The sequence below is a fragment of the Athene noctua genome, chromosome 27 (assembly GCF_965140245.1).
Source record: "Athene noctua chromosome 27, bAthNoc1.hap1.1, whole genome shotgun sequence".
In the NCBI taxonomy this organism is placed as follows: Eukaryota; Metazoa; Chordata; class Aves; order Strigiformes; family Strigidae; genus Athene; species Athene noctua.
This window is the reverse complement of record NC_134063.1, coordinates 7,977,871-7,995,829: the sequence shown is the minus strand read 5'-3', so window position 1 is coordinate 7,995,829 and position 17,959 is coordinate 7,977,871. Positions and strand designations below refer to the sequence as shown.

The 17,959-nt window shown below is 48.6% G+C and overlaps 1 protein-coding gene across 1 annotated transcript; it reads right to left on the bottom strand.

The window, feature by feature from the left end:
• Window positions 1-309: 309 nt before the first annotated feature.
• Window positions 310-16,098, bottom strand: GNA11 (G protein subunit alpha 11). Its single transcript, XM_074928240.1, has 7 exons — window positions 15,945-16,098; window positions 11,397-11,581; window positions 9,628-9,782; window positions 8,518-8,646; window positions 7,003-7,132; window positions 6,116-6,269; window positions 310-4,568 (listed from the first exon to the last, which is right to left on the bottom strand). The coding sequence occupies exons 1-7, from the start codon at window positions 16,078-16,080 to the stop codon at window positions 4,378-4,380; spliced, it is 1,080 nt and encodes a 359-aa protein (XP_074784341.1). The 5' UTR covers window positions 16,081-16,098; the 3' UTR covers window positions 310-4,377.
• Between the last annotated feature and the right edge of the window lie 1,861 nt (window positions 16,099-17,959).

Sequence of the window (17,959 nt, the reverse complement as noted above, 5' to 3'; positions counted from 1 at the left end):
AAAATTTTAAGTCAAGGTGCCACCGTTGCATCCCTACATCTTAAAACCCTAGTCAGCCACCGTTCACACTTCAGAATTACCAGGACTGTATGTTATATATAGGTGCTGCGTACTATACCTTACATGAACCAAAATACACTTTGTTTCTATGCTGAGTCCTGATTCTCTGAGCAGGGACCACACTGCTGTCTAGGAGGGCAGAGGGAGCTCCAGCCGGGTGCAGGTCCCACAGGGTACTGAAGCTGTTAAGACAATCAGAAGGAGGGGGAGAGGGGGCAGGAGTGGAGAAACACATGCATGACCACCACAGCTTTTAGGAACAAAATTTATTCCAATTTCAAACAGAGAATTTATTTCAGGAGAAAGATATGAAAATCAATTTCCATCAGATATTTCTGTAATAAGGGTTGTTGCCCAGCAGTCAGAGTGGGATCATTTCAAGAAACAATCACACCCCTGGACTGGAATGAGACAGTTTGGAGCCTGAATAGATCCTGACACTGGGCATCTTATTCAGAAACTCCTTTACCCTACCCTCTTCCCTCCCCCCACCCAAACACGCACAACAATACATGCATTGCAAATGACAAGGTTTAAAAACAGCATTTTATATAGTATCTTTTTAAATAGGATAATGTTTAAATTGTCTTAAATCAGGATCCTATAATATACAAGTATAACCAAATAATTTCCACCACATTGGCACTTGTAAAGAGTCTCTGGCACTACTAAAGAAGGGGCATTGGCACAAACCATACTCTTAAAAAACTGGGTGCTGCGTAACACACTTTATCTCTGCTGGACTCTAACAACCTGGGCTCTGTACAGTACAATACAATGGTCAGCACACTCCGGAAGTACTTTAAAAAAAAAAAAAAACCAAACCCAAAACAAAAAAACCAACAATAAAACACATGAAGAAAAACCATAGTTGAACGCAAGGCCAACATTGCTAGGAAGCAACAACAAGAGACCAAAGAATCCAACTCCGGGAGAAGGGGAGACAGGCAGAAAGGGCAGGAGCAATACGACACGCTGAAGCAGGAAGGGGCTGTTGCTCACCAGGTAGCCAATCCACACAGAATGGTGAAAGAAATGGGATGGTCCTCTCCTCACTGACTTCAAGTTGCAAACTGGTTCAACATATGTGGGTTTCTTCAGCAGAACAAAGATTAAAAGTGCACAAGGAGCAGAGGTTAGCCAAGAGACCACTTCCTCAGACTCAAGATTCTAGATTCTCTGCGAGAACCCAATTCCACCTCTATTCTGAAGGTCAATCTGTTGCCTCAACCTGCAGAAAATTCTGACTGGCCTTACTTTCAGAAAAGATGATCTAGGCAAATTTGGTTTAAGGTTTGGCACTTTTGCTAGGGCAGGTATTTGCCAAAGGGCCAGCCAACGGAGACGTGAACCAGTTCTGCAGGAATGCTTCACTGGCCAAGCTGGAGGCACACAAGCTACTGCTTGCTAAGAAAAGCACGTGCTAACACTGGTATCTTCTCACATGTACTATAGTCCACAGACAACTCCAGATTATGAGTCTGACCCATTCCTCTCCTAATTCATAATGAGGTTTCAGGAACTCATGAGACAGGCATCACAAAGTTCTCCTCTTCCCTTTGCAATAACCATCACACCAAGTCAGTTATCCGGCCGACAGCTACACCAAGCAGTTGCTTAGTAAGGTACAGCACACGCCTAAATCCCTGTGCCCGTAGCCTCCCACAGTTCCCCACGACAACACAGATTCACTCTGCAAGAGACAGAAGCCACGATCCCTCCTCCTGTGCCAGGGCAGCAGCTCTTAAAGAAGGGGAGGATACAAAACAAAAAAAAGTTTCTGATTCAAGTGGCAGGACCACCATCATTCACCTTGGAAAAAAAACTTCAGGGAAGTTACTTCCAAGAACCTGTATATTTCAGTGCCAGGTTCGTTGCTGGCAATAGTTGTAGTGTGAACCATTTACAAGAGGATCACAGAAGCAGAAGAGGCTGGTGCTGCCATCTGCTTCAGATGAACAGCACTTAGAATACACGAAGATGATTATAAATTCCTCTTTATAGGACAGTTTCTACAAAATGGATCATTTCGGCATAAAGACAAAAAAAGCAGTAAAACTGATGCAAAGCTGTCTGACACATGGGAATCCCTCTCATTCCTCCCAAGTGTTAAATGCAGTCCAGAGCATGGCTGGTCTAAAGAGATGCTGCTTCCCTCAGCATCACCACTCAGCCAGACTGGCCCTTCAGCTGTTGGTCCCATGGCTACTGTTCCAACTTGAGCTCTCTAATCACTCTTAGCAGAGCTTGCTTTCTTCTGTAGTGCTCTGAGACACACAGAGGCTTCCCTCAGCTATCCTGGAAAACAAGAGGGACCTATAAACAGAATTACTCGAAATTATATCCCTCCATATTTTAGTGTTCTAGATCAAAGCATCTTAAGCATCTCAGACAGTTAAGATTTACTCTTACATGTTGTGCAAAACACTGATGTAGTGCTCTGTCTACAAAAGAGACAAAATATCAACAGCCCCCTTCAACAGTGCAGCTCGTTTAGTCTTTATCTACTGGCAGCCTGCTGGCCTTTGGGGGGGCAATCTGGTTGATCCAGAGAATTTGGACCCAATGCTACTTGTTGGAATTGAAACAGAAGCACGAGTGGTGGCTGAGCGACAGGCGTCTGGAGGTGGGTCAGATCTCCCCGTTTCCAACTCACTCCCTGCTCGACACTGCAGTTACATCTCCCAGACCCGCCACAGGTCTTCAGCACGTTTGTTCACCCGCCTCAGCTACTGGAGAAAGCTCTCTACTGTGCAAAGGCTTCGCATCCTTCTGCTTAGTGGAGTTTCACTTGGCATCTGTAATTCAGAACTACTTCCACCTGCTCCAGCAAACGCTGCTGTCTCTGCCTCTGCCCCTGCTAAACAAGTGCAGGCACCGCAGGGCTCTCCGGAGCCTCCACAGCCGGCCGCCGTGCGCACCCCGGGGCAGGCACGTGTGCGGGTCCCCAGCGAGGATCCACGCTCCTCTAGAGAGAAACACAGCAGCATGTGCCTCAGGGGAATGCCGGAACGGGAGAGAGGGCTCTGCCACTCCCTCCAGGAGCTATCCTCAAGCCTTTCAAGTAAGAATCCTACCTTTGTCCCAAAGTTTGTCACCCACCAACCCTGGTCCTTTCTAAAAAATCTACAAGCTGGACAGGAGCGAGGAATTCTTACAAAGTCACTCAACACACTGGCACAAAATGCAATAAACAAGGCTTGTTTGCTACGAGCAGCAAGTAAAGAACTAGAGGGTGGCACAAGACTAAGATTTTTCAATCCAGACGAAGTCTGATGTTTAAATGCCACAATTACTCAGTGTGCTTTTGATATCTGCTGCATAGAGAAGTTGCTCACTTGATGTCATATACTCTACTCAACAAAACATGGTTTCTCTCTGCAAATTGAGCCTTGTGCGCGCACACGCATATGCTTGTGGTGTGTGGGGGATGTGTGTATGTGTGTGAAAAAAATAAAAACAAAATAAAATAAAAAAGAATAATTACAGTCAGGCACTTCCCCAGGCTCAGCAGCTATTGCTCCAAGAGCTTCCATCATTTGTAGTCCATGAACAAAATACAGCAACACGTAGGAAACTATGTATAGAACGTCAATAATTTAAAAAAAAAAAAAAAAAAAAATCACAGTCTCCATACCTTTTATAATTGATAAGAAAAAATAACTCAGAACTAGAACATATAAAGAATGGAAAAGTGATGGCTTTTTTTTGTTTTGTTTTGCCTTTTTCTTTTTTTGCACAATAGTTGGAGAGCAATCGCTCCTCCCCAACATTTCATCACAGTGAACCATGGAGCGTGTCCTGGGGAAGGGAAGGGGAAGCAGCGGGGGGAAGCAAGCAGGATTAGCAAGTTACACCAGAGGCACCCTATAGCACAAGGCAAAGGGACCAGTAGCATTCTGCACTCCCACAGTCCAGTGAATTCACAATCTCAGCTGGAAAGTTATTTTTTTCTATATTTACCATGGGAATGAAAAGGGGGAAAAAAAAAAAAGTGGCTAAGCAACAAAGGAAAGCTCAAGATGAGACTGCCTTAGCTGTTTGGCAAAAATTAAGAAGTAAGCAAGGTGCTGGAGAAATGAGGCATATCCCCGTTAACTGTGAAATAAAAGCAATTTGTTAAAAATATGAAATCAACTACTCTGTGGACAGAGACATGAGACTCCAGGATAACACTGAGCACTTGCCACTCCACAGATCAGACAATTTGCAATCATTACATCATCAAAAATTAAAACTTTTCCTGTCATATTTAAAATTTCTTTTTTTGTCTTTTCTTCGCAATGAAGCCTCTCAAGGGGCCAAGAGCAGAGCAGGTCAAACCAGGTTGTACTCCTTCAGGTTGAGCTGTAGGATGGTGTCCTTGACAGCTGCAAAGACGAAACGGATGTTTTCTGTGTCTGTGGCACATGTGAAGTGAGAATAGATGATTTTATCGCTGTCAGGATTTAAATCCACAAACATCTTGAGAATGAACTCACGGGCTGCCTGTGCATCCCTCTGTGGGCCTGCAGCAAACAAAGAAACCAGTTAATAGATTTATGCTAAGCGCATCCCCCGGTTTGATCCATCAGAATAATTGCTAGTGCACTTTTTCTTATGTGTTACAGAGCTATAAAGAAGAAATTAAGATCATTTCTCGCATAAAAGTCCCAGGAGCTGAAGTGTCGTATGCTTTTCAGTTATCTAACCACAACCTACAAAAGGCATTCTTCCGAGGCTGAGAGTTCTGACAGACTCCAAGGCGTCACTTCAGACCACGCTCTGAAACACAGCGGGTGGAAGCACCCTGCGTGCACTGTGCTCACAGGTAACGGTGACAGATGTTACACGTAACCCAGCGCTCTCCTCTGGAGATGGGATGTGTATTTCATACGGATGGATCTTCGGCACTGGAGGAAACAAGTGTACGTTCTGCAAACAAGGGTCATCTTCAGCCAAAAGCGCGGTCTGTCCTAACCGTCTGGTCAACTCACAGGAGATAAAAAACAGAATTTTTGCCAGTATTTACTTCACATTGCTGACAACTTCTCAGAAAAGCCACCTACTGGTATTTTTTTTCACAGGATTGGTGTTGCCACATTGCCCCTGGCAAGGACCATCTCTCGGGAGGTGGGCTGATGGGCTACCTCCCACTCGCGAGCCTCGCAGCATCCCTGGTGGAGCTGCAATAAATACTTCCGTGGTACTTCCTGATGTTGTGATCGTGTCCCCAGGCGTTAAGCGCTATCAGCAGCACGCGCTAGCTGACCGATAAGCTCACCAGCCGTTCCCGGCCTGCTGCAAAAACAAGATGTTTTCCACCACTGACAATTTCAGAGTGTTCGTGCTTTCAGACAGCAGGGGGCAGGAAGCTCCAAAAGTGAGAAGACAAGTAATGAGGAGCAATTTCACTAGTCCTTTAAAAGAGGAGAGCTGTCTTTTGCAAAATGGCAATTCTTCCTTTACCTTGTATTTTTATTTTCATCCCTGCCCAGATGTGTTACCAGCCAATCTTAAGTGCACTCAACTGAAGAGCTTGAAATGCTATTTTGGCTAAAGAATTTTGTTTCAGATGGGAATTTCTGTTTCACATAGATACTATTTTTCCACAACTGCAGGTGGAATAATAAACCCATGCTACCTGAGATTTTTCAGCACTTGAACAACTTAGATGTCTGACCAGTCAGTTTCTCAAAACAAGGACTCAAGTCACCTCTTGACTAGAGGGTTAAAACGCCCAGTATAGGAGTGAAGTTGTCACACATTTATGAAATGGGTTATATGTGCAAGCATACAGGTAGGAAATTTAGACTTCCATTATTTAATACTTTGAAGTGCATACTGAGGTGGGGGAAAGCAATTAGTCTAGGCAAGGTTCATTATTTGATCAGATACCAGTTACCTACATATGATTAAGACATTTTTGTGACATTTTCTCATCATTGTAGGTATTCCTTCTCAAATTAGGATGTTTTCCCCATCTCCAGATCTGACTTTTCTTTAAAAAACAAAAAAATCCTAACCAAAGCACCTCCACCCCTTCTTCTAATGTTCCTCCTTAAAAGCCACTCACCATCAAACTCTGGGAAATAGTCAACAAGGTGGGAATACAGGATCTTGTCTTCCAACAGATCTTTCTTGTTGAGAAAAAGGATAACAGAAGAGTTTTGGAACCATGGATAAGTGATAATGGTTCGAAAGAGAGCTTTACTCTCTTCCATCCGGTTCTGTAATAAGAAAAAGAGAGACCTGTTTTCACAAGTGAGCACCAAGATGCCTTTCTGCTACCTGCACACGTACTCAGATCTGTATCGATCCAGCGTCTCAGACACTGTGCAGAGAATACTTTGGCCCCAGGTGGGTTCTGGCTCAAGCTGCACCAACAAATGGAAAGGAAATGCAAAATCTGATGGACTCAAGCTTCATTTAATTGCCAAGCTGTTCCTATCAGAGGGTTTAAAATTCATGTTACGCTCTGACAGTCATGCGAGAGGACCGGCCACAATACTTTGTGAACATGTTTTGTCTAGCAGAAAGGGAAAAACTGCTGTTACCTTAACGTGAAAATTCCGTATTGCACCTTCAAAGAGACCAGTCACTGTCTAACAGGACAGCAGTCACGACATGAAGTAATTCAGTGTGGAAAAGAGGAATGGGTGATTTTCAGGAGCATGCCGTCACACTGCACAGCGCCTTCCAAGGCACACAGAGCTCAGCAGTTTCGGAGTATTTCAGTATGACGTGAGAAGTACAGATGACCTGAATGCACTGGGCATTCTGGGGACGTCACGGCCCACTGAGGATCGTGTTCCCTTTCAGCAGGAAGGCCTGAGGGCCAAAGCCAACTATACTCGTTAATCCAGCCTGGCACCAAGCGCTTTGGTACCAACCTCCACGAAGCCAGAAAGACATTCCTCCCTTCCTTCCACCCTCCTTCAGAGTTCCCATGCTTTGGCTTACCTCGTTATCAGATTCCACCAGAACTTGGTCATATTCACTAAGTGCTACTAAAAACATGATGGAAGTCACATTTTCAAAGCAGTGGATCCACTTCCTTCGCTCTGATCTTTGACCTCCAACATCCACCATTCTAAGGAAGAGAAACACATAGAGTATCACAGAAGTAGCTGCAGTTCTCTTCAAAGGCAAAGGACCAGCATATGATGAGAAGGAATGCAGCTCTCTACCTTTCAAATTAACCTGGCACGGGGATGTAAAAATACGTGCTTGCTAACAAAACCATCAGGTTTACAAAATATCCTGTTCCAGAAATAAATGAAACTGAAGAGATGGCCACAGATGAGTGATACCGAATTCAAATCCCAAATATCAGCATTACCATTTTTAGTTGCATTCTGCTTTAGCTGCATTCAGCAGTCCTGAGTCTGAAAAGACAAGTCCTTCAAAACTCTGCTCTGTCAAATGAGCAAACTATTTTTATTTTTTATTAAAGTATCTGCTTGCCTCAAAACTCCTCTCACACAGAGAGCTTTCTTTAGTTATTAAACTTTTCTTAGAATCTGCTGTTTAACAGTTATGCACTTTGGCTCCTCAGTTTCAAGTCCCACCTGTATCCTATTCTAAAATTATTGTGTCACTCGCCTAAAGCGCAACACACAGTCCACCTCTGATAAAACCCTACACCTATTTCATAGGTCAGGAAACCAGAAGAGGGAGAGTAACTTTCTGTAACTGAATGGTCTAAGAGAGAGGATGCAGGCTTCTTTAGTCCTCTCTTGTAACACCAATACTGCGGTAGAGAAGGGCAGGGAGCACGTAAGTACCAGAGAGCTAGGAAGAAAATTGCTTTGCAACAGACAGGTGTGTCACTGTGCCCTTTATGCCACGCTCAATCGCTGGCGTAAGCCTCCAAACACCATTTACTGCTGCAGCAGCAGCACAGGCAGCAAGTTCTGGTGCCATCCTGAGAGCACAAGGCAGGCACAGCACAACAGCTCTGAAGGCTAGATATCACGCACAAGGAAGTATCTGCACAAAAAGTGGTCTGTTTTTGAAGGAGAAATAAATGGTCAAAGTTGTTTGAGCTAAGCATTTTTACAGGGAAACACATTTCAAGTCAAGCACCGACCAAGCTTCCACCCCCTCCCCTTGGTGGCTTACGCTGCCCACAGCTCCCTGAGCCGCTCAGCTGCCAGCAAGGCAATCCTCCCCAGCAGGGACAGCAGCCCCTGCAGGACGGTGAGCTGGGCTCTTAGTGTCACTGATTCAAAAGCACGTTCTGCTTTCCGACAGCCAGTGCTTCAGCTTGGGAGTTCTCCCTTACTCAGAATGAAATGTTCGACCATCCCCATCACAGGGCTCCCGTCAGCAGACACCAGCACATCGCAGCACACACACCCACTCAAGCCTCTCAACTAAGCACCTGGGTGCTCCAAAGCAACACAGAACTCATCCTTCCTGAAGCCACATCACACCTCTCTCAGTCCAGCTGTAACATGAATACACTGTCAGTACCTGAAGATAATATTCTCTAGGTCAAAGGGGTACTCTATGATACCGGTTGTAGGAACTCTAACCCGTAGCACATCTTGCTGAGTTGGTAGATATCCCGGGGTAGCGATACGATCCACGTCGCTAAGATAGCTGCAAGGAGCACAATGGAAAAAAAAACCTACCTTAGGTTCCAGCACATAAGTACAGATTTAAACACCGCTACGTTAACAAGAAAGTCAGAAGTCACCTGAACCATTTAAAATACAATGTGGAAAAATAACAGAATACTTCCTTGGGGAACAGTAATTCACCAGCCATCCTCTCTGGAGGATAAACAGATGTATTAAGGACAGCTTTACCAACTCTGCATAGGAGCGTGGAAGACCATCTTTACTACAGAGAAAGTTTAAGTACAGCGGATGCTTATGGTTCAGAATCGAGTCTCATACAGGCTTGTTTATAAACAGAAAACCTCATGTCACCAGACTCAGATTTTATTAATAATAAATCCATTAAGTTACACATCCGTGTACACCTGTAGGCCAAAGGACAAACTTGAAGAGAAAGAGCAACACTTCTGCTGCCTAAGAGCCAGGACCAACACAGATGGCAGAAGGCAGAGATTCCAGCCTCAGGTACAGCCAGAAGCAGATGTGTGAACAACTGTCTTTATCACCCACCAGAACACCTCATACCCTCATGAAAAGTAGCAAATGGTAAGGAATTTCCAGATCTAAATCCATCCCCGAAATAAACATAGCTTCTCCCATTTCCAGCAAAGCTCTTTGCCTTTCTAGAGCCAGATTTGAGCAAGTTACCAGTTACCTGCTCCCACTGCTCTTTCATCTTAACTTTTCCTAAGGACACTTCTGGCTGACAGAGGCAAAGTGCCTTCCTCGTATGCTGATTTTTATCCCAATACACATAGCTAGCAGAGACCGTGTAGCTTGTCTAAAACACTAGTAAGCCTCATGTGCCTCAATGAAAAAGGTAAAAGGTACTTTAAACAAACTATGCAGTGAAATTTACAGTAGCGTTGCTGCCCTTTGAAAGAAACTCTAGACTCCAATAAAAAAATTTGTTAGACCATCAGTACCACCCACCACTGCATGCCAGTGACTATACACTTACTATTTAGCTGAATCAGAAAGCTGATATTCTCTTCTCCTGTCATAACACTCTTGTATTCCAGGGTCGTTCCACAATGTTTTAATTGCACTTACATATGGCTGCTCAAATGTCATGACCTTTTCTACGTCCACTTCCCGGATCAGAACTGCATTGGCCTGGAGATTGAAAAGGAAAGGGGGGAAAAAAAAAAAAGGGGGGGGGGGGGGGCTTGGGTTGGTGGTGGTCACGAGCAAGGGGTACTGGTCACAGGCAGGCCAAAAATTCTCAGATGAACTAAATCCTTACATTATGACTTCAAGGATCCACATGCTCATTGTGGATCAGGTTGCTAAGACCAGAGGGAGGATGGCTAAGCTGTACATCTAAGACACAGCAGACATCGCAGAATTCCCAAGGCATATGCGCCTTCACAGAATAAGCTGTACAGCAGCAGCAGGTTCCACCCATCATTAGATCACGGGGTGCTTTGAAACACAGTGGTTTCCAAGGCAGAGCATTTACTGTGAAGAGCCACAGACTGCCCAGCTTCTGAGGAGGTTAAACTACAGGTGGATAACGAGTCGATTATCTCGAGTTTATTAGCAAAAAAATTCTAAAGTATGTTTAAAAGCAATAGAGGCATTGTTCCAGCATACTTCAATTATGATTTCTTTTGAGAGAGAAAATACAAATGCCCACCCTACAATCTACAGGCAAAGCAAGCACTGCAGTCATCACAACAGCCTGTGGCATCTGTGAGGTTATTATCCACACAAGCTGCTTTCAGAAATCTTTGGTACACTTGCCACAAGAAGGGGCTTTTGCCTATACCAGGAAAAATAACAAACAAAGCCAAGTTCTGCACACATTACGGTAAATAAAAGTTGGCAGATTATACCTATCAAACCCCCATCACCACACACAGGCAAGGCAAGCTGCCTCACACCCTGCCTGCTCTCATCACCACGACCGCAGAACCTTTCTAAAGGCAAAAAAGGTGTTCAGACTCAAGAACTCCTGGTGCACCATCCAGTCCCTATAAACAGGTATTAAAAATCTGCTTCAAGTTACTGTGTGACAGAACAAATACAATTTCACTTAAAAATATTAAGGTACTAAGCATTAACAAAGCAAAATACACTAAAAAAAAAAAAAAAATTCATGGCATGCCCTCACCCTCCCCATCCTCCCCCCAGAAACCTAAAATAATTTAGACCAGATCTGGCTGAAAAATTTATTCCTGGACCCAAAATCTGTAAGCCAGACTTAGCTCAAATCATATTTCCATGGTTGAGACCAAAACCTTTCAAGAAAGGTTTGTACCTCTGGTCAGAAAAACCTGATAGATTGCAGGAACAGTGATAACTACCCGCAGAGGTGTCTTTCGGGTCCAGCACGTATTTTGTTAGCTCCACGTCCCAATGTGAATAGTAACTCATGCAAAGAAGAGCCTGACACATTTAACAATACTGAGTCCTTGAAATGAGTACAAAGAACGCCTCCCCTAAAGCCTATATCATATCCCAGTCCCTTGCTCCCACCACTCATCCTGCAGACCAGTGCACAAACCATCCTGAGAAAGCTGTCCTATCCCCTAACAAACAAGTAAATGGAGTCAGATATCAACAAAATGTCATAAAAAGCAGCCCTTAAGCACAAAACATTTGTGGGAAAGAATTCAGGGAGGTTAAGGCTGCAATGCAGGAGGACACAAACAAATGGGAACTTTGGAGCCAAACCCTAGAATCCCCGTTGCCTAAAGACACATGCAAAAACTGTGAGAAACTTACCTTATTCTGTTCATATTTGTACAGAATCTTCAGGGTTTCCATGGCCCTGATCATAGACTGCATGGCAGTGAAGATGTTTTGGTACACCAGCTTGGTGAAGCCTTTTTTGTCCTCTTCAGAGTAGCCTGAGCCATGAATTATACGCATCTGCTTAATGAACGTGCTCTTTCCGCTCTCCCCAGTGCCTACAGAATGCAAAAGAGAGAGTTAGGAGCCATCACAAGCAAGGCTGGGGACAGAAGGAAGCAAGAGAACATCGATCACATCACCCCCCAAAGTTCCCGTTACTACACTCGAGTACACACACTTTGTCCAAGCGCTTCTTTCAGCTGCGTTCCAGAATATTAAGGCAGCCTGGATGGTTCTGCTCATCCCCGCTACGAACCTAGCAGCACAGCAGGAAGACATCTTGTCCTTTACAGCAGCCTTCAAAAGCAGCTCTGGTACTTATTCCAAATCTCACATTACAGCCACTCCCACACGTTCTGCGTCAAAAGGCCCTTGTCCGTCACACCTGACCTATTCCCAGATACTCGGGCAAGATGCTCCAGTCACGGCAGCAGCCAGAGAGGGCCCAGATGTGCTCTCAAGTCAGTCAGCACTGCGAGCTGGGATGACAGCGAGCGGGCCAGGGGAAGACTATTTCCACAGTAAGGAGCAAGTTTTCACTGTGATTTGGCAAAAAATGTTCCTTACCTTATAGGCTATATCTTTTCACAGAAAAGAACTGAACACAACAGCAGAATCAACTCCACGGGAGAACGGTGTGATTATCTATCCGACACAAGCAATCCCGTCAGTGCATCTGCCCAGCGGCCCAAACCACCGCGCAAACACAACGCTCGCTCTTGGGGACTGAAACGATAATCACTGCCGTGGCAAGACACCCCTGACACTGCTTGCAGCCTCTGGATGTTATAGAGTTAAAACAGCCACTGACAGGGAGAAGTGAGCAGGGTGCTGCTCACAGCTGCCTGCACTCCTGACCCCCAGCAGGCCGCAGGCTGCCGCACACCTGCGGCTCCTCGCTGCGCAGGTTCGCTGCCCCAGAGGAGCCGGGTCCTGGAGCAGATGGGAGGGTGAGACACCCCCACACCAGCGCCGAGTCCAGCCCCTGCCCCGCTGCCTCCTGCACAGTTGGCCGGGCAGGCCCTCCCACTCCTACATTTATGGCCCCAGAAAAGTGTCATTTAACATGTGAAGGCCAACAGATGATATAAAAAGACAGCAGGAACTTCCTAACACGGTAAGCACGAGAGAAAAACATCATCAGATAAAGTATCCATGCCATTATGCAGCCTTGTTAAATTCACCACTCAAGTGGCACTGGGGGAGGCACCCAGCGGCCTCCGTTCTACCACACGGCGCCTTCCGCAAGGGGACACGGTCGAGTCCTGCGCGGGATTAGCAAACCTCCACACTTGATCCCACGAGTAGCAGCCTAAGAGTACACCACTGACACTTCTGTTGATTACTTTTGTTCAATCTTCTAAAATTTGTTACCAATATGTAGAATATATATATATATATAAAAAAATAAAGACAGCTCTTTTGAATACAGTGGCCCAGCTCACTTAACTACTGGGAGCAAAAACTAAAACGTATCTCCTAAGTGACAAGTCACTTTGATCCATGGTTACAAATAAGTGCTGGCAGAGCCCCGACTTTCACCACAGGAACCACCAGGTACTCACCCCACACTAGGGGACAGATGCTAAGAGAGAATCCCATTCATCACCACACACAATTACTACTCACGTGTGGATTCTCAATTAGTCACGTTTATAGTGCCAGGCTCAAGGCAAACAGATAAATATGCTCACATGAAAGCAGCAAGCACATGTTTAAAATAAGCAAACTCTCTCCATATCCAAGAACTGAGAGAAATTATGTCAGCATAGTTAGAAATTAACATTATAAACACCATTAATATGCAGCAAACTATCTCCATCTCAAACAGAAAGCTACATCATCAGTGGGGAGGGGGAAACTGGAACCTGAAATCTTTCGTGGTTTCTCTCACTGTGGTGCGAAATATTTCCTTGTCTTTTACCACAGCAACCAAAACTGAGAAAAAAAAAAAAAAAAAAGAAGAAAAAGCGGTGCTTCAAAGCATTCTAATAATGAAAACATAAGAGCAACCTCAGCACCAGCCATTCACTTACTTCAGAACAGAGTTCAAACACAGATTCTTCCTGTCACTCCATCATCACCTCTATTTTGGGGTTTTTTGATTTAGTTGGTTTGGTGGGGTTTTTTTGGTAGGGCTTTGGGTTTGTTTTTTTGTGGGTTGGGTTTTTTTGGTTGTTTTATTTTAAAAAAAAAAAGGTGCCTCTTGCTTTTACCTAGGCCATCAACAATACAGAACAGCACTACAGCGGAATGTTGGAATGTCTGGTGGGTATGGTCTCCTACATTTATAAGACCACAACAATCTTTTATAATATGACAATGTTGAGACAAGGAGATAATCGGAAGTCACCCCTTCTTCTGTCAACACGTGCAAGCAGGTGTTTACAGTAAGTTACTAATGACCCCCAAGTACCTGACGGGCACTTGTAAATACAGTACTCATACCTAATCACAGGTAATTTTTGTATAAAATATTCTCCCCCCTCCCCACCAGTAAAAAGACGAATGACTACCTTATGCCAGAGGGCAATCAATGCCCAACACCTTGAAATCAAACTTATTACCAGGTTCATCACTGATTAGCACTGTTTTTCTTCACCCCAATTTTCTGCTTTAGGCTTCAGCAAACTAACTGTCACTAGATGTAGTGACAAGAAAAAACTACCAGAGTTTCTACCAGGCAGAAACTCCCTCCACACACGCACTCTTTTCTAAATCCTGAAAATTTGGGAAAGCCTTCTCACTAATGTGTTCACTAATACTTGTGAAAGCGAGAGCTCCACACAGTAAAAGCAGGACAGGAGAAACCCCTGCAAGCAGCAGTTATGTCAAGGGGAGAGAATACCCATTACCTGCCACAACTCAAGGTGGGCAACGTGCTGTAACCAGTGAAAAGCATCCAGCAAGCACGTCCCAAAACTACAAGTGTTGCTTATCCAACATTAACCACCTCATATAGCTTTTCTTTTTTTTTTTTTGTAAATCTGATGCTGAGTCTTACTTAAATGTATCTTTCAGAAAAGCAGAAAGGATCCCTGTGCAATTTGCATTATTTCTAAAGTGAAATCTTTAGATCCAGTGGGATCTTCTTAACCCAGATCTATCCTATAGTGCCAACCTATTTTCAAACAGCTGCTTCTATGGGACTACTTTAGGGAAGCATAAGAATGAGACACACACTTCCTCATCTACAAGAAGCCTTACAGAAACTAACACAGCACAAACGTCAAGCCCTCGATTTTACCTTTCACCTGGAGAAGAGCAACATGTTAATCACCGAGGATTCACAGTGAGAAGGAAAGCCCTGGCCTTGACAATTACTACTGTGCAACATCATCAGTACTGGAGACCCCCAAAGGATTGGACAGACTCGGCCTCATTTCAGTTCTGTGAAGTTTTACATTTGGTTTCACAAGGATCATCCTGTTTCTTCACCTGTACCTTAATGGCTTGCCAACTCATAACAGACCCCAAGTGAATAAACTCAATCCATCAGATCTGCCTCGTATTTCAGCACGAGATGATGCAGAATTTAAGACGCAGAGCAGGATACACACAAGCAATGATAAATCACAGCACCTATGAAAACTAACTTAAGTTTAAACGTGAGCGCTATCTAGACACGAACATCAAACTCGCTGCTGAAGAAGGATGCAAATGCCTGAAATCCTAGCTGGCTGCTCTTGTAATTGATTACCCGTCCCATGAGCCTTATCTAAACACACAACAGTTACCCATCCGCACAACCTCGGAACACTGCTGCTTCCACCTGAACACCCACACCCTTATCGCCGCGCAGGTGATCTCCACCTCTGGAGGCAATGCTCAACACCACGGCCATTTCCTCCTCAGACGCAGAGTCGGGCATACCCGGCGCCTCGTCCCCCTTCGGGTGGGCCACACCAGGCTCCCAGGACAGCGCGAGGGCGACTCTGCGCTTTAGGAGCCGGGGGCCAATTATTCCACAGACGCTCGCTCGGGGCCCAGAAGTTCACCGGCTATACCGAAAACCATCAACTCTGCCGAGGAATTTTCATACGCTAATAAAGGCCAGGGCGCTCCGGGAAGCGCTTCCTCGAGACAATTTCCACGCGCATGTGTGCGTGCCTGCATTCAGAACCAGTAATTTCATCTTCACAGTTCCTGCTTATGTCAAAAGCCCTTCTGACAGAGAAAGCATCACGAAAAGCAAACAAAGCGCAGCCAATGCGGCGGCCACCCGAGCGCAGGGCCCGGGGGCGGAATCGGCCGGGGCTCCCGCCGCTGCACCACCACACCCGCTCCCGCCCCAGCCCGGGCGCGGCGGGGCCGCGCGGCCGCCTGGACCTGTCAAGCCCCGCGGCCGGGCGGGCGGGCCAGGCCCCGCGGCGGGGAGCGGCGGCCCCGCGGGCCGGACCGGGCCCCAGCGCTCCTCACCCAGCAGCAGCAGCTTCAGCTCGCGGCGGGCGTCGCGTTTGTCCCTCCGCAGCTGCTTCTCGATCTCGGCGTTGATGCGCTTCGACTCCTTCACCTCGTCGCTCAGGCAACAGGCCATCATGGACTCCAGAGTCATGGTCGCGCCGCGGCCGGGACGCCCCCGCCCACCCCCCACCCCCCCGGCACCGACCACCGTCCTCCGCACGGCCGGCGGCCCGGCCCGGCCCGGCCCCGCGCCCGGCGGCCCCTGCCCTCCCTCCCCTCCCCACCCTCCGCGGCGCCGGCCCGGCCCGGCCCCGGCCTCGGCCCCGGCCCCGACTCCTGCGGCCGGGCCTAGCGCCGCCGCCGCCCCCCTCCGCGCGCGGCCCTCGCCCGGCTGCGCCGCCCGCCGCTCCCTCCTCACACAGCCCCGCCGAGCCGCGACGAGCCGGCGCAACCCAACCCGCTGCCGCCGAAAACAAGCGCTGACTGACAGCCGCCGGCGCCACTGGGAGAGCGCGACGCGCGGCGGGGCGGGCCCAGGCCGGCGGGACGGGGCGCCACGGCCAACCGGAGCGCAAGTTTGGTTGGCCGGTCGGGGGGGAGGGCGTTCCCCGAGCGGGGCCGCCGGGCATTGTGGGACGGTGGCGGACCGGGGCGCCAGGCGGGGGCCGGGCCGGGCCGAGCCGAGGGGGCGGTGGGCGCGGGACGGGGCCGTGTCGCGACGGGGCCTTGTCGCGACCGGGCACCGCCCCCTCGCGGGCCGTTAGCGCCGCGGTGGCCGCTAGGACGGCGGCGCAGGGCGGGCCCGCGGCCTGGGCGTTGCGGCACTTCCCGCACCGCTCTGTCGTCCCCCGCCCCCCCGGGGCTGCCCTGCGCTGCCTCGGCGGAGCCGGCCCGGCCGGGCCTGCGTGGGGGCCGGGCCCGCCCCAGACCCCGCAGACCCCGGCGCCCGCTGCCGCCCACGGCTGCGGCAGTCCTCGGTGCGGAGGAGAAAGCGGGAGGCGCCGGCGCTCAGGGCGCTGCCGCCTCCCGGCCGCGGCCCACCCGAGCCCGGCGGCGAGGCGCTCCGGGCGCCGCCCCGCGCCCTCCCTCGCCCCGCGGACGTGGGGCCCGGGGGGGGCTCTCACCCCGGTGTCCCCGTTGCTCCTCGCTGGGTCCCTGCTGCCCAGTGCCGGGAGCCCCGGCCGCAGCCACACGCTCGTCCCGGGGCTGCCAGCGGAGCTTTGTGCTGCTGAGCCTCGCCGGGGCCTGCCCCCGGGACCCCCCCGCCGCTCGCTACCGCCCGTGACCGCACACCCGCTGCCTTGCGCGGCTGCCCGGGACCCCCAGCGCCGCTCCCCCGCCCGCGGGGGTGTCAGAGGAGGGGCGGCGGGCAGCCCCCCCCGACCCGTGTCCCAGGCACCCCAGGGCCGCTTCCCGCAGGCCAGGCGGCACCCACCGCTCTGCGGGTGCTGACGGGGTGGGGACCCGGTGCCAGGGTGCCCCTGCCAGCCACCCGCTCTCCCCGCAGTCCTCCAGACAGAAAGAACAATGGAATTCTGGAAATTCAGGAGATTTTCTCTATGGCCGAATCAGGCAGCAGCAGATGCTGCCAAAACCCACCTGCTGCAGCTTCCACCTTTCAGATGGCTGCCAGGGCCGTACTGGGATGGTGATGTACCCCGATTCAGCAGAGTCCCCACCATCCCAGCCCTAGGGGTCCGTAAGTGCTTTAGTACATGTCTCTTACTGCAAATCTCTCCTCCCCGAAGGAGAGGGGTTGGCAAAGCCAGACCTCTGCATAATCCACATGGCAAGGTAAACAGATGCACACAACTTTCCAAGGGAGAAGGCTCTTCCACCTTCCTCTCCTCCCCCTGCTCGTCTTGGTTCCTCTTGCTCCATCTGGTGTTCTTTCTTTGTCTCACTTTCGACTTCCCTAACCCCTCAGTTTATCTGGTCTCTTGTTCTTTTTGTGGGTGCTTCTGCCGGTGTTTTGGAGCCCTTATGGACACCCAGCTCCTATCCTATCTGCTTGCAGCCTGTTCCCACAG

Bases quoted from the DNA above. Each gene is read 5' to 3' on its own strand.
- GNA11 (XM_074928240.1), bottom strand. From the start codon at position 16,080: ATGACTCTGGAGTCCATGATGGCCTGTTGCCTGAGCGACGAGGTGAAG. The intron at 9,783-11,396 runs GTAAGTTTCTCA...TTCAATCTCCAG, and splicing joins ACAAATATGAACAGAATAAG to GCCAATGCAGTTCTGATCCG. The intron at 7,133-8,517 runs GTACTGACAGTG...TCTCTTCCTTAG, and splicing joins CTAGAGAATATTATCTTCAG to AATGGTGGATGTTGGAGGTC.